The sequence below is a fragment of the Prinia subflava genome, chromosome 15, assembly GCF_021018805.1.
Source record: "Prinia subflava isolate CZ2003 ecotype Zambia chromosome 15, Cam_Psub_1.2, whole genome shotgun sequence".
In the NCBI taxonomy this organism is placed as follows: domain Eukaryota; kingdom Metazoa; phylum Chordata; class Aves; order Passeriformes; family Cisticolidae; genus Prinia; species Prinia subflava.
The window spans coordinates 142,783-159,396 of NC_086261.1; the positions used below are offsets into that span (position 1 = coordinate 142,783).

Below are 16,614 nucleotides of genomic sequence, written 5' to 3' on the forward strand. Positions count from 1 at the left end.
GCTGAGCACTAAACCCACAGCATCTGCTCCTCTGTTCTCACTCCCTCTGTCTCTTTGCAGATGCAGGCCTGGATGGTTAGTTCATACCCACTCCAGTCAGTGTGGCTTTGCTCTTGATTTGCTGTCCTCTGCCATAGCCAAAGTAATTCTACACCCAAGGGGCCACATAATCAGAATATATTAATTGGAAGGGATCACCAAGTCCAACTCCTTGCTCCTCACAGGTCTAGTTAAAACTAAACTATATGACTAAGAGCATCATCCAAATACCCCCTGAACTCTGACAGGCTTGGTGTTGTAGCCAATTCCCCAGGGAGCCTGTTCCCAAGACTGCCCACCCTCTTGGTGAAGAACCTTTTTCTAATGCCCAGTCTGAAGTCCCCTGAGGGAGTTTCATTCTATTTCTTCATATCCTAGTGCTAATCACCAGAGAAAGGGGATCAGCAACTTCTCCTCTGCTGCCCTTCTTGAGAATGCTGTGAACAGCAATGAGGGTGGGTACCCTCAGCTCTTCTAGTATGTGAGCTATACATACTCTTAAAAAAAAAATTCTGACTTTTCCTCCCTTCCCACTAGTTCAGGAGTTCAACTGCACATCTTAAAATGCCACCTCAGTGTTAGTAATGGAAATCCATCCTCTAGCCCAGATTAGCTGTTGTTCACCACCTCTGGGATGTTTTGTGTTGTGCCTGCATAGTCAGGAGGAGACACCCATGGGTGGCTGCCCTGTAGGAAGGAGCTGTACGTGTCTTCTGTGGGCCTTTGGGGTGAGGGTGCTGATACATCTGTGCAAGGGTAAGTATTATGATCTTTGTGGAGAAGGCAAATGCCCTGTCTCTTTTCTGAAACTTTACTGTGGTTGTGAATAAGGTGTGTTTGTGTATTAAATCTTTCCATATGTTTAAATGTTCCCATATGTTATGCAGCAAACACCTTGTGTGGGTAAAAGGCAAGTAATGCCATGAGTCAAAACTACTTAAAAGACAGAAAACAAGTTAGCAAACACGTCTATGGTCATCTTTGTGCAGCATCCAGAGGTAAACTACAAGGGCTTCATGATTTCCGCTACTTAATACAAAATTGATCAGTACAGTAACGATGAAGAAACATGGAGGTGGCTAAATTTATAGATGATGCAGTTACTGACATCTAGAAAAGTCTGTGAGGAACTTCAACAACTAAATTGCACAGTCATGGTGTGCGTTAAATTCATTGTCAAAAAAAGCAAAACTCATGCACACTAGAGAAATTAAATCTTCTAGACTCCCTAAAAGAGCTTAATAGTTTCATGACAGTGTGAAATTTGGATGTCACTGTGTACCCTAACTGGAGATCTTTATTTGGTGCAAAGCTAATCTTAGGTTATATTATGATGCATAAAAAAATAGTGTGGGAATAATACAGAAAATACAATAATGACACTATGAATCTTCTGTGCTCCTTCTTATATACTTCTGCTCTTGCTCATCCCAGTGACCCTAGAGATAGATGATAGCAGTTCCAAGGGACTACAGAAAGTCTCCTCCAAAGGAACAAGTGGTAAAGACCAGGGGCTTTCTGCCTTGGTGGGGACATGATGGATGGGAATGTTTCCTGGAAGTGCACATGCACAGGGATGATTGCAGAAATCAGAATGTGCCTGAACATACAGAGTGAGGGTTCGTACAAAATAAGAAATGCAATGCTACCAAGAAGAGGAAATGTATTTAATGTAGCAACTTCTGAGTACAGTTGGAGAGGCCTGCACAGGGTCAGGGATCTGTGTTCAGAATGCACCTGGAGATGAGCTGTGTCCAGATATTTGTTCCAGGTAAATTGAAGACTGTAGTCTTCAGGAGCCTGAGAAGGATATTCCTTGTACTAGTCAATGGAACAGAGGGATCTTCTCATTTGCAATGCTATTTCCAGGCATGCATTTCGCTGTGATAGAGCTCTAATAAGGACAAATACCTGGAAGTGATCTGAACAGCATGCTTCCAGTCACCATGTCTGCAATGTCAGTCACACTGCTATGTGTTTCTGGTGCACATGGTTTTTGTTAGCGAGAGGAATGGTGGGCCCGGCTGTGTGTTTAAATCCTCTGTCTTATGCAGCTGCTACCATGGGCTGCATAGGGAAAGTGGCCAGCAAAGGACTTCTCAGCCTGATAAGCGTTTGGATTCACAGAGGCCTTGGGCATGTGTGTTCCCTTAGCTAGGCACAGGCTGCTACTGTACTGGGCTGGGAAGGCCACTGCCCCAGCTTGGGGTGAACAGGGGCTGGGGCATGGGCAATGTTAGCCCACTGTGTTACTGCCTTGCTCACAGTTTGCAGTTCAGCCTGGAGCTCATGTGCTTTGCCTCTGAATTTAGTTAAAAACAGTTTGAGGTTTTGGTGTGCCGAGGTGTGTGAAGTGAGTCCATGTTTCTGGAAATGGCCTATCTGTACAGCTGTGCTTCTGCATCCTCCTGAGAATCAACTGCTGCAACTGAAGAGTGGGAATCTGCCCCACAGCATGTCAGGAGCAAAGCTATGGAGGGCTGCAGTGCTTCACAATGTCACAGAACTGGCAAAATGTAGGCTGGAAGGGACTTCTTGGGATTGTCTAGTCCAATCACTTGCTCAAGAGGGGTAAGCAAAAGCAGGTTTCCCAGGCATGTATCCAGCTTTGTTATCTCTGGGGACAGATGCTCCACAACCTCTTTGCACAACCTATTCCAGTATTTGACAAACCTCACAATAAAAACAGTGTTTTCTTGTGTTCAGATGAAATTGCCCGTCCCTTAATTTGTGTCCCACATCCTGTCAGTGAGCATTACTGAGAGTGCCTGTCTGACTTCCTCTTCTTTCCCTCCCATCAGGTATTTATTTATTCATATTGAAAATACCCCTCTCTCACACTCGGTCTCACCTTGTATGAAAACAATCGAGTCCCTTAATCATCCTCATAGCCCTTCACAAGACTCAGTCTTTCCCCATTCATCCCTCCCATCTGCCAGCAACTGCTGGCCCTTCAGCCTTCTCTTTCTTCCCCATGTGCAGGGGACATTCCCCGCGGGGTGAGGGGCTGCCAGCAGAATGCAAACAGCCAGGCTTTGTTCGCAGCCTCAGTGGGGGCAGCTCAGCTGCCTGGGCTCGGACCACGGGATGGCAGTGAGAAGCAGTGTTTTCGTGCCTGTTAGTGCTGCAGATGGGCCCCTTCTGCAGCTGGCACTGTCATCAGTGCTGCCTGGCCAGCAGCCCCCAGGCTGGCCTTGCCTCCGCAGCACTGGGCACTTGGTGCCTGGAAAGATGCCCTCAGGCGGCCACGGTGATCACACTGTGCCCAGGAGCCCTCCCTGGCATGTGGCACAAGGCTGCTGGTGTTGGTGCTGTGCACCAGGTGGTGTTCCCCAAGTGATGTGGGTAACCACTGCTAAAATGATGTCTGGGCACCAAGGTGGCAGAGGCTTTGTCACTTTGTCCCAATAGTAATGTTGAAAAATGGGGCCAAATCACTTCTGTTCTGGATGCCCCAAGCAGCAGGACTGGAGGTCCTGGCATTGGGGAGCTGTGTGAATGCTGCACAAGGGATCCGTGAGGAACCAGGATGGTCCTTGTGAGCACTTCTCATCATCAGCAATGCCTTCACAATTATCATTGCCTTGAGGATGCTTGGGATTTTGTTTCTTCTGGCAGCACAGAATGCCCCAGGAGACTTCCTGGGCCCTCCTCACCCATGCCTCCTTCCACCCTCCCGTGCTGCTCCCTGTGGCCCACTTGCAGTATCCCTTCTGTGCACAGGGACTTGCTTCCCAGTGTCTCCAGCCTGTTCCACATCAAGTGCCAGAAATGCCACTGAACACAGTGCATTTTGCACAGTGATGGTTTGGTTTTAGCCTGGAGGGACGATTTTTAGCCAAACTGAAAGACAAGTTCAGAAGGCAGCTAAAGATGACGAGTACAAATGGTTCTGAGAGCTTAGCTCACTTTGGGCTGAAAGCTACCTTCTGGGCTTATCTGTCTGGTTAATTGCTTGTAAAACATTCAGGTAAAGTGAGTTTGATTTAAAGCTATGCTGAATACTGACCTTCCTTCCCATCCTTCCCATCCTTCCCATCCTTCCCATCCTTCCCATCCTTCCCATCCTTCCCATCCTTCCCATCCTTCCCATCCTTCCCATCCTTCCCATCCTTCCCATCTTTCCTGTCCTTCCAGCAGATTGATAGAGCTATTTTAGAAGGACTGAGATCTGCCTAGAAAGAGGCAATGGCAGATTGTGGCAGGTGGAAAGAGCAACATTGTCAGCAAGCAACAGTTGTCTGAAAGATGCGAAATAAAAATAGGTGTTCATTTTCAGTGAAGATCTGTGGACTTCCATATAGATATATGAGAGATTAAAACCTGTGAAAGTCTTAAACCCTATAAATTATACATTCCAACAGTTAAGTTCTAAGTGCCTGACTTGTTGAGTGGATGTAATGTCCAGAGGTAGATATTAGCAAAGACTGTAATCAAAAAGGGTTCCGAGCTGCCTGCAGTGACCAAGGAAGTGCTGCAGGAACGTGCTGTATGTTGTCCTGCATCCCAGAGCCATCTGATGTGGGCATACAGCAGTGGCTCTGGTCCTGGCTGTCAGTGTGGCAGACACTCACTACCCTTCTGTTTAATAAATTAATAGGGCTCTAGAATTATGGCAGCATTTTGCCAAATATCTGTACCGTACCCATGCCAAGGTGAGCATACAAATTGCTTTTTTACAGTCCCAGGATCTTGTTTGCTCTTTGGTGTCTCCCTTTTTTTCCCTAAATATATAGAGAGAGCAGAGTCCTGTCTTGGTTCCTATTTGTGCCTCTGACAGAAGAATGAGAATTCTTGTTGGCTAGGTACTTCCCAAAGCAGCAGCTTAGGACTCCACATTTGGATTAAAGAAAAATGCTTCATTAAAGAAAAAAACTATTACAAATGAGTGGAGACTTGTTACCAGTGCTGCACCCCTCCAGTGAAAGCTGAGTTGGCACCCACTGACTGGCTCACAGAGCCCTGTGGTGGCTACAGTTTGGACAATGCTGGAGACACCTCTGTGGTAGCTGTGATGAAGCAAGGCACTTCTGTCTGGAAGTGGATAGTTTGTCTGCACCAGTGTTTACAGACACAGCCATCTGGCACAGGCAGGCAGCTCAAAGTGCCTGGCTTTGCGGACTGCAGAATATGTTTGAGCTGAGCGTGCTGATCCAGAAGAAGGATCTCTTTCCTTGTTGGTGAAAAGAGTTAGCCCTGTTTTATGAGACTTGGGTATCAAACTGGGTCTTGAATGCAAATTGAAGCCTTGCAATCAAACCCATGCTGAAGTGGAATTTTTGAGGCTAAAATGTTAGTAGCTGGATGCTGTCTCATCAGCTTCTCTCATCCTGTCTAATCCCTTTTCTTTCCTCAGGCCAAAGAACTCTCCATCACCGGAGTGACACCCTGGATACGGTGATCCTGGTAAATCCTAATGTGGACAGCATTGTATCTGAGGTAAGGACCAGATGTGCCATCAGATTCTGTCCACATCAGCTCTCCTGCTCTGCTTGACACAGAGGTCATGGTCATGACACTTTGCACCTTCTGGAGAGTGCAAACCTGCTGCCAGTCTGCTGAAGGTGTGGTGAAAAAGCCAGGTGTTCTGGTCTGCCAGTAACCAGGATATACATGGTAACCCTGATGTGACATGGAGCTGTCAGACAGACAGTAGCAGTGTCTTCCTTCTTCAATAAGCAGCTTTCTTGTAGGTAGAAAATGTAGGGTTTGGCTATTTGTGAATAACGTGAGTTATCAACTGTCCATGGGATTGGGATCCTGGGTGCTGGTGTGGAGTACAGGTAAATTCTAATGTCAGCTCTCTATCTCATGGTAACAGGTCCGCTCACTTGTGTGTGATTCATCAGCCCACAAACTACTGATCCTCTGTGGTCAGAGCTCAGACCAGGAAGGAGACTTGGTCCTGCAGACGGGCACCTTCACTTACCAGAAGTTCGCCGAGATACTGTCAGACCCAGAGGTGAGTGTGAGCAGTAATCCAGCACATCCCCTCCTGTTCAGAGTGCACAGTAGAGCAGTGCAGCCTGCACCATCCCTCAGGTGGCAGATTTACAGACAGATGAATTTGAAATCCAGCAAAAAATTGCATACTATAAATAATTCATGTTATTGTCTTGGGAATCTTGCTTTAATTCTCTGTCTTAAGTTTTCCAAGGTGCAGGCATGGGTGATTCCTGTAAGTGTTCAGGTTGAAATAACCTTCCAGACTGGCTCTGCAAGGGGCAAACACTCAAAATTGCTTAAATCGTGTCTTAACATAACTGTGGGCAGCTTCCAAAAACAGCCAAGAGAGGTCATCATCATCCTAGAAAATGTGGGTATTTCTCTTCATGTCATGGTCAGTCCACCAAGCAAGTTCACAAGGTTCAGAATGATCATTAGATGATGAGGGATTGAATAAATGCTGATTAAGTATCTACATGATGATGACATAACTACAAATGCCACTATTTAATTGCAGAATTGTTGCATCATTCAGTTTGGAAGGGCACGTGAGAGGTCTGTAGTCCAACATTGTGCATAGAGCAGAGTAAGCACTGAATTTAGGCAAGTTTGGTCAGGGATTTGTCCAGTGAGACCTGGAAAACCTTAAAGGGTATCTCTGAATCTCTGCTCCAATGCTGATTATCTCAGCTAGATATAGGATATCTTTTCTGAGAGACTGTTGGTGCTCGTTGCCGATATGCTACTCTGGTTTTTGAGAAGCTGTTTCCACTGATCGTGTTGTTTAGAATGTCTCTGTCTGATTGAATATATAGTTGCTGCAGGAGTGGCTGGATGATACTTTAACAATTAAAATTATTATTGCTGTAATTATATCAGCAAATACGCTTCATTTATTGAAAGCTGATTGTTCGGCTTTATCTCTGGTATCCATTTCAATGGACAGAAACTAGTCACTTAAGGGCTGTCTAAGCAAAAGAATACAGTGTAAATAACTATGCAAATCTCATTTCAGATACTTAGGAAGTTGAGGTGCTATACCTCTTTGGTCCATATATGTTCAGCATAGCTGTAAGGAGCCTTGGAAATTATATGGACCTTTTTCCACTTATTAATCACTTGGCATGTCCCCAACCCTGTATGTGTAGCAAAGATGGACTCATGACTTTCAAAATAGGTCCCAGGAAAACAAATAAATCTAAATAAAAAAGGAAGTCCTATGTCACTAGAACTGCACAAAATACTCTATGGTGGTTGACTAGCCTAGTGAGTGAGGCTAAGTTCAGCCAATGGCACTTAGCATTGAAAAGGTTTTCTAAGGGTTAGAATTCACAAATCACAAAAAAACCACCCCCAACCTGCTACTTTTGAACCCAAGCCAGGGACTGAGATCCCAGATATGACAAGAAGTAAGGAAAGAGGACACAGTGGTTGCTGGTTTTGTTTTCTTTCCTGAGATCTTGTCACAATACATGCCCAGCAGTCAGAAGCTGTAACAGCCTATCACCAGTAAGAATTTCAAGAGAGCATGGCTCTATGCATTGATTTTCCATGGGCTTTCAAACTATTTCTATAGTCTAAACTATATCTACCCCTAATGTTTCCTATTGGTAAATGAACCTCATGGTAGCTTCAGTATTTCTGCATTAACTAGCTGTTTGGTTTTTTTTTTTCTTTTTTTTGAAGTGCTGTATAGGTCTCAAAGGTCTATTTGACCTTTATTTGTCTGTGCTTATCTCATTAGGTCACCCAGATTCTCAGCAACTCTGATTCAGATACCAAGGCCTCTCTTACTGTGTCGTGCCTGGGAGAAGGAGCCTGGAGCAACCTTGGCCATCCTCAGTTTCAGGACATTATTAATCTGAAAGTGAATCCTGATCCAGTTCTGCCAGAAATGGATGGGGTGTCTGAATTTGCAGAATATGTCTCTGAGACAGTTGATGTGCCATCTCCATTTGATCTCCTGGAGCCACCCACCTCAGGGGGTTTTCTGAAGCTTTCTAAGCCCTGCTGCTACATATTCCCTGGGGGAAGAGGTGATTCTGCTCTCTTTGCTGTCAATGGGTTTAACATCCTTGTGGATGGTGGCTCTGAGAGGAAATCCTGCTTCTGGAAGCTGGTAAGGCACCTGGATAGGATTGATTCAATCCTGCTCACCCACATCGGTGCAGACAACCTGCCCGGCATCAATGGGCTGCTGCAGAGGAAAGTTGCTGAGCAAGAGGAGGAACAATCCCAGGGCTCTACCAACTACAGTGACTGGATGAAGAACCTAATTTCTCCTGAGCTAGGGGTGGTTTTTTTTAATGTTCCTGAAAAGCTGAAGATGCCTGAAGCCTCCATGAAAGTAAAGAGGAGTATCGAAGAAGCTTGTATGACACTGCAGTATCTCAACAGACTGGGCATAAAATCAGAGCCTCTCTACAGGGTGGTGAGCAGCACCATCGAGCCCATCACGCTCTTCCACAAAATGGGAGTGGGTAAGCTGGACATGTATATACTGAACCCTGTCAAGGACAGTAAAGAAATGCAGTTTCTAATGCAGAAATGGGCTGGCAATAGTAAAGCAAAAACTGGCATCATTCTTGCAAGTGGGAAAGAAGGTGAAATTTCTGTTCCCTATCTCACATCTATCACAGCCCTAGTGGTATGGCTACCAGCCAGCCCAACAGAGAAAATTGTAAGGGTTTTGTTTCCTGGAAATGCTCCTCAAAATAAGATACTGGAAGGTCTTGAGAAACTCAAGCACCTGGATTTTCTGAGGTACCCAGTGGCTACTCAGAAAGATATCACTTCTGGAATACCTCCACCTGTGCTGAAGCAGACCAAAATTAAACAAAGAACTGACAGTAAAGAGAGTCTTAAGTCTTCCCCCAAGCCATCTGTGACAAAGCAAGTCAAGAAGGAAGAAGCAGTTGAGGAGGGGATTAAGGAAATAAAACCCGAAGTTGTAAAGGATGCTAAAACTGAGAAAAAGGTTAAAGAACACACAGAGAAAGTTCCTGAGAAACCTGTTAAACATGAAAAGGTAAAGACGGAAACAACTGATGCTCTCAGAGCTGAGAAAAGAAAATTGGCAAAAGATAAGGTTGGAAAAAAGCATCTCAAAGAGAAAGTATCAAAATTAGAGGAGAAGAAAGACAAAGAAAAGAAAGAGATTAAGAAGGAGAAAAAGGACTTAAAAAAAGATGATGGAAAGAAAGATGAGAAAAAAGATTCAAAGAAAGATGATAAAAAGAAAGAAAACAAGCAAGAGCTCAAAAAAATTTCTAAACCAGACTTGAAACCATTTACCCCAGAAGTAAGAAAAACATTGTACAAGGCAAAACTTCCAGGCAGACTCAAAACAGAGAAGATCAAAGTAAAACCTGAAAAAGAAGCTGAAAAGGTATCTGCTGACATCAAGGCATTACCAATGGAGAAGGCACCTGTACAAGTGGATCCAGGAGAGACATCCATAATGGAACAGAGGTTAGTCCTGTCTTCACCAGAAGATCTTACAAAGGACTTTGAGGACCTGAAGCTTGAGGAGAGAGGGGCCTTGCAGTTGACTCAAGAACTGTCTGATATGGAGGTTAGTGATAAGAGACCACCTGAAGCAGAGATAAAAAACTCTGTTGATATGACTGGCCAGAGTAACCTTGAAGTGGATCTGATTTTAAAAAGAAAGACCCCTGATCAAGGAGTAACTACTAGTGATATGGAAAAAGAATCATCAGCAGAGGAAATGGCAGTCCATCAGTGGGAGCTGAAGGGAAGTCCTGCTGAAAAAATAGAGGATGAAAGAAAAACAATAGATGAAAACCATGACATAAGATACTGGGAGGGAAAAGCTGAGCAGGGCAAGGACATTCAGGTGTTTCCTGACAAAGAATACCTGCCGTCACATACAGACCTCTTGGCAAAGGGTGCTCGGCCACTAGTGTTCAGAGAGGAAGAAAAGGAGGAAGAAGAGAAAATCTCTTTGGACAGAAAACAGAGGGAAGCAGAAACTTGTGGAAAGTATATTGAGGAGACAGAGGCACAGGAAGAGGATGAGAAGGAAAAGAGAGAAGATGTGATAGAAAAGGCAGAACTGGAAGAAAAGGAGGAACAACACATGAAAGCAGAGGAGAAAGTGGAGAAGAATAGAGAATTCTATGGGCTGAATCTGGATGATAGGGAGGACAAACTGTTTACCATTACAGAGAAGGAAAGAGAATTTAGTTTCATGGATGAGAAAACCAAGTTACTTGGAAAGGACATAACAAAGGAAGAGCCATATTTGAGCAGCCTGCCAGTCCCACCAGGAGCAACAGCAGAACATGTTTCCTATATCCAAGATGAAACTATCCCTGGCTACTCAGAAACAGAGCAGACCATTTCTGATGAAGAAATACACGATGAACAGGAAGAGAGGATCCCACACTTGAAGTATGATGTCAGTGCCTATAACATTTCCGTTCCCGACCATCCAGGCTCTTTTGAAGCAGTACATGGAATACAGGCCATGCCTCCTGCTGACCTTTCAGCCAAGGGCTATGCTGGCCAGGAGTCCGAAATCCTGGCATATCCTACAAACATTGTGGCAGCACCTCTAGCTGAGGAGGAACACATATCTTCTGCTACCTCCATTACTGAATGTGACAAGCTTTCATCTTTTGCAACGTCAGTAGCAGAGGATCAATCTGTTGCATCCATAACAGCACCACAAACAGAAGAGACTGGGAAAAGCTCTTTACTTCTGGACACAGGAAACAGTATGCCCTCCTCTCGGACTGAAGCGACCCAAGGTCTTGACTATGTTCCCTCTGCTGGCACAATTTCTCCTACATCATCCTTGGAGGAAGACAAATGCTTTAAATCTCCACCCCCTGAAGATTTCCATGCATTAGCAGAAGGAGAGAGGAAACTGGAAGCTCAAAAGAAGGACCTTCATGAGGAGGTAGAAGATGAAGAAGATGAAGAAGATGGGACTCCAAATATTGAGATGCCTGAGAAACTCCGAGGGCATTACAATGCCCCCATGTTTGCTCCTCAAGGATGCCCTGATAATGTGATAATCAGTGTTCCCACACAGGTGATGCCTTTATCCACTGAAGAAGCACCATTTTCCCAGGCTGACTCTGCAGAGGCTGAAGAACGATGCATGAGTCCTGATGACAGCACAGTCAAAATGGCCTCTCCCACTCCATCGGGCCCCACCAGTGCAGGGCACACACCCTTCCACCAGTCTCCAGTGGAGGAAAAGCTGGAAACAGTAGATTCAGATCTATTTGAAAAACAAACAGATGTTGCTGCCAAGAAACTGGAAGGCCAAACTTCTGTTGTGGTGAAGGGAGCCGAGGGTGAATCTCTCAGAGAAGATGAAGCATCTGTGGCTAAATCCAGACATGAAAGAGAAGTGCCTGGACCTGTGCAGCATGAATTGGTTTTGAGCAGTGATGTCCCAGTGTCTCCTGAGGAGGAGGTGCAGGAAGAACCAGTGAGGAGGGAGGAGCTGCCCTGGCTCTCTTACCACAAGCAGGACACAGTGGTGATCGGGGAGGATGAGGAGCGTCCCAGCAAAAAAACAGAAAAAGAGCAAGGAACTAAAACCATGACAGATAGTTTATTGGGATTTCCAAAACACTTGTCCTATGAGCCACTTGCAACCACAGGAACCTCTCGAGGAAATGTGGATCTTCCACAGGTCACAAGCCAAAGCAAATCTAAAAATGACAAATCTTTGCAATTTTCACCAGATGGCATCAAATCACCGCCTTTTACAGAAGAAAGGAGTGGTAAAGAAAAATCCTCAGATATTTCTAAGAAAGTTACTATTGAAGAAGGAAAACTGCTGTATTTCACAGGAGACACCCCAGAAGAGAAATCTCCTCATGTTTCCACTGAAGATGTTTCCACTGAAGATATTTCCCCAGAAGAGACCAAATCCATTTCTCTCACTGAGAGTTCCAGCAGGAAAATATCTTCAGATGCTTTTGTTAAAGGAATTTCTCCAGAAGACATCAAAGCTCTTAGTTTCACAGAAGTGATATCTGCAAAAGAAAAAGCCACATCCAACTGCACTGACAAATTCTCTCCAGAAGCTGTGAAATCCATGGGTTTCACAGACCAGAGCCCAGCTACATATGAAAAATCACTGGAAATTTCTGCCAAAGAACTGAAAGAAGCATCAAAATCTTTTCCTTGCCCAGAAAATAGTTCAGTTAAAGACATGTCACCCAGACATTCTTCAACTGAAGAAATGTCTCCAGATGACAGCAGTTTATTTTCTGCATCAGAAAAGGGCCTGTTGAGGGGAAAAAATGCAGGCTTGGATTCTCAGGAAGTATCCCCAGAGGCAAAGGGCTTACATTTTACAGAATCTAGCCCAAGTGAAGATAAAACATCTTCACACGTTTCTGCTGAAGGTATAAAATCTTGCTGGTTCAAGGAAGCTCAAGAAAAAAAATCTCCAGAAATGGAAAAGTTTTGCGCAAAAGATTTAAGTTACGAGAAGAAAGTGTGGTTTCCAGAAGAGGTAGAAGAGGTCCCTGTGCAGGGAAGGCGGCAGAGATATGACAATGAGAGGGAGAGTACATTCTTGGATGAGGTACCAGAATTTGAAACAAAATCCCTTCCTAAAATGGGAAAGGAGGAGAACCTGTCTCCTGCAGTGCCTGGCAGCCATACCTGGAGAGGAGCAGAAAGGGAAGGATGGGGTTCTGCCTTTGGGTATCTTCAGGAAGGGAGAGACAGTGGGAGAGGAGGGCAGTTACCCAATGAGGAGGATGAGGAGCTTCACCATGCTGAAGACAAACCCATGCTGTTGCAAGCAAAAACTGAATGTTTAAAGATAGAGTCATTTGATTACAAGGAAGACATGCAGAAGGGGGTCAAACCTACGTCAGAAACAAAGAAAGTGGATGTGATTCCTGCTGACATCACTGTTCCAGAAAGAACACAAAGGGAAGGTTCTCTATCTCCTCAGTATGTCCCTGGTGAGGAAAATCAGGCCAAAACTTTAACTGCAAATAAAAAAAGGCAAGAATTGTTGTCGACCTCTAAACAAGATTGCTCCTGCTTAAATAATGAGGAGAAAGCTGTCCTAGATATCTGTGCAAAGTCACTAGACCAAGTTCTAACATCTCCCCTGTCTGCAGTGGGAAAGGAGATTGAGGCACCACCAGGAGCAGAGAGGCCCTGCGAGTTAGATCAGTGCAAGCCACCTTTGTGGGAGGATGTCCCATCGAAGATGGCTGAGAAGAAACCAGACATCAGTGATTTGTATCAGGAAATAGATTGCAAATACAAGTCAGATATTAGGCAAGAGGATGACTGCAAATCCACTGAGTGTCTGTATGACTCTACAGGAAGAAAAGAGCAGACAGCAGCAGCATCTACTCTGTTACAATCTACAAGAGCAGCAGAATATATTGCAGAGTCCAGAGAAGGGAGTGCTGAGCTGTCAGGGCAGTGTGCACACTCCCCACCAGGACAAAGCCCATGTCAAAAAAGCAGTGATGCTTTGGGCTGTGCTGGGGCTGTGGGTGCTACCATCCAAGAGGTGTATCCTCCAGAGACCTATTCCAGGAGTTCCCCTGAGCCTTTTTCCTATGAGGAAGAGGTCTGCACACAGAGAGATGATGACAGTTCCACAAGACAAGACCCAGAAGAAAGAGAACCAACTCCCTATCCCGATGAAAGAAGTTTCAAGTATGCTGACATCTATGAGAAGATAATTGTATCTGGAGTGGGATCCTCCCCCTTCACAGCCATGGGTGCACACAGCCCAGGTCACACTGACAAAGTGCCAGTGACAGCACTGAACTCTCAAAAAGGTCAAAATTTTCATGTGTCTGCAAAGGAAGAAGAGTCCTGCCTTTATACCTCTGCTGAGAAGGAATTGTCATCTCCAGCATCCCCTAAGGATAAAGTAGACTCAGTCTTTGACTATAGAGCCATCCATGAAAGATATTTGCCCTTGTCTGAAACAGGGAAGCCTAGGACATCAGAAGGACAGGAAAAACTGAATGTGTCTTCTGCTTTGCCAGGAGAACTGGACTCTGCACTGCACCCGTCATCTGCGAGTGCAGCATTTGCCTCTCCCACTGTCACAACTGACTCCTTTTATCAAGGAAAATCCTCTACCTGTATGGATGCTGGTTGTCCAGATGAAAACATAATTTTGTCTAGCCAGGAGCAGGTATCTTTGTCCCTTAAATCTGAAATCCCAAATCCCAAAGATACATACTATGAGAAAGCAGGTCGAGGGGAAGAAAGTGCAAGTGACTCAGAGCTAGAAAAAGGTGCTAAGGAGAAGTCTGAAAAGGAGTCTAAACTGCACAGCCCCACTGAAGCTGCAGGCACCATCTATGCACGCATCTCAGCTGTCAGCAAGTTCCCTGTCTCAGACCCCTTCCTGCAGAGCAAACACCTGGAGCCCCTTTCACCCAGCTCTGCTGCCTCTCCTCCCTCTGGTCCAGGCTGGCAAGAGGAATATGAAAATAGGACAACTGCATCAGCTGCTGTTGTGGAGACATACGTTGCTGGTTACAGTGACATGCCGGACATGGACAGAGATGAGCGAACTTCAAAAATGTGCCATGATTCTTCACAAAAAAGAGAGGTTGCTGAAAAATCCACAAAGGAATCCCATTTTTGGGTAGCAGATTATGCAAGTGCAGCAGTGGCCTCTGAGTGCCAAGAGCAAGCCATATACTTGAAATCTGCTTCCAGCAAACAAAGAGAGGTATATGAGCAGGGCCCGAGGGTAGAGAGCAGAGGGATGGATAGCTCTTCTGGATTTGAAAGTTCTCTGGTAGGAAAAAGCAAAACAGCCAGCACATTCAGGCATAAGCAAACCTCAGCAAGCTGTTTAGGGGATATTTCTCTTTCTTCAGAGTCTCCTTGTGCTTTGCTCTCAGACCAGGGAAACAAAGATGAGTACTTAGAGGTTTCTGAGAAAATCAGCAGCCTTGACTCATCTTTTCCTAAATTCTCACCGTTGAGTCCATATGAAGAAGACAAGGTGTTGTCCAAAGGTGTGGAGAAAGAGTCTGTGACCCAGCAGCAGCTGAAAGATGACTCTTCCAGCCTGTCAGAGGAACCTTCATCTGAAGCCACCACTCCTGTGATACTGACTACAGCAGAAAGTTTCTATTCCCATATGCTTTCCACATATACAGGTGCAGGAGTGGAAGCAGGTACCAGGAATGCTTGGGATATGTCTCCACAGGTTCCAGATAATGCTGTGAAAATACATACAGCTGAAACCAAAGACTTTGTCTTTGCTGAAGAACATGGATCTCCCTTTCACTGTGGCATGGATGATGACACCTTGCCACACAGAAAAGAGTGCCAGGGCTCAGAGCCCACACTGTTTTGTGCAGAGCAAGAGCAGCAGCACTGTGGTAGCAACGCAGAGCAGAAGGCACCATTTGCAGGGCAGCCATTGACACTGACATCTCTCCCTGATGTGTTGACATCATTTTCTCATTGTCAGCACAAAGATGAAACCACAGCCAATGGTCCAACAGAGGTGAGCACCAGTCTGCCAGCTTTCCAAAGCACATACCACGCAGCAGAGGGAAAAGACGAAAAAACATGTCCCGATTCTGACAGCGGTCTTTCTCCATGTGCAGGCAAAGAGGAAACAGAGAGGCAAAGCCGTCCTTCCTCTCTGATGTCCCCTGAAAACAGTTTCCAGCCATTTTTCCCAGATGTGCAGAGGGGTGAAAAAACAAAGGACTGTGGAGATGCTTCCCATGACATGGAGACCCATTTAGGTGGCAGTTCTGATTGTGGACAGAAATTTTCCTCATGTGAATACAAGCAGAGAAAGGGAGAACTCTCTCCCTCATTCATCAACCCGAGCCCCCATGAGCTCTCTGAAGACAGTGACCTCTCACAGGAGGAGGATCACCCTTCAGTGCAGGGGAGACCGCCCCACACTGGGAGCAGTCCTATGCAAAGTGCCACAGCTGAGGAAACCCCTCCAACGTCAGTGAGTGATTCTGGAACCTCCCAGTCAGACTCTGATGTCCCACCTGAGACTGAAGAATGTCCATCCATCACAGCAGATGCCAACATGGACTCAGATGAAGATGCTGATTTCCTCCCAGTGGACAAAGCTGTGGGGAATGCTCATCATGCCAGTTCTAGGTCCAGCCATGATCCTCAGCCTGTTCCGATGGTAGATCCCCATCCCTACCCTCCTCACCCTGATGTCTGCATGGTAGACCCTGATATGTTGTTAAATGAGCAAAGCATGAGCAGAACTGATAAAATTTCCAAGAAAGACATAAAAGAAAAGAACAAAGGTGTGAGGAAGCCTTTGAACAAACCCAAATCTTCCTCACCTTCTCGTAAATTAGATGTGAAAGGAAAACGATCACCCACTCCTGTGAAACAGTCATCGGACAAATCTCCAAAATCTGTCACTGCCAAAAAAGAAAGAGACGGAGGAGAAAAGCCCAAACCACGTAGTGGGCTGATGCCAGAGGATGAGTTATCCCGGAGTAGTCACAGCAACCCTGGCAAGAGCCTTGTTAATGGCATCAAAACAAATCCCGGTAAGAAATCCTTCCTGAAAAATGCATTATGTCTATAGGTCCAACACAGAGAAAAACACTGGGTTAAACACAGCAGAAAGAGAACAGGTCTTCC

At 45.4% G+C, this 16,614-nt stretch overlaps 1 protein-coding gene across 3 annotated transcripts in view; it reads left to right on the top strand.

Moving 5' to 3' along the window:
• Window positions 1–16,614, top strand: part of MAP1A (microtubule associated protein 1A) — a 55,845-nt gene that overhangs the window by 34,132 nt on the left and 5,099 nt on the right. For all 3 annotated transcript variants that reach the window (XM_063412286.1, XM_063412287.1, XM_063412288.1), the window contains 3 exons: window positions 5,396–5,478; window positions 5,861–6,001; window positions 7,730–16,520. In XM_063412286.1, coding sequence (XP_063268356.1) covers window positions 5,396–5,478; window positions 5,861–6,001; window positions 7,730–16,520 — 9,015 coding nt within the window. The remainder of the gene's footprint in view (window positions 1–5,395; window positions 5,479–5,860; window positions 6,002–7,729; window positions 16,521–16,614) is intronic.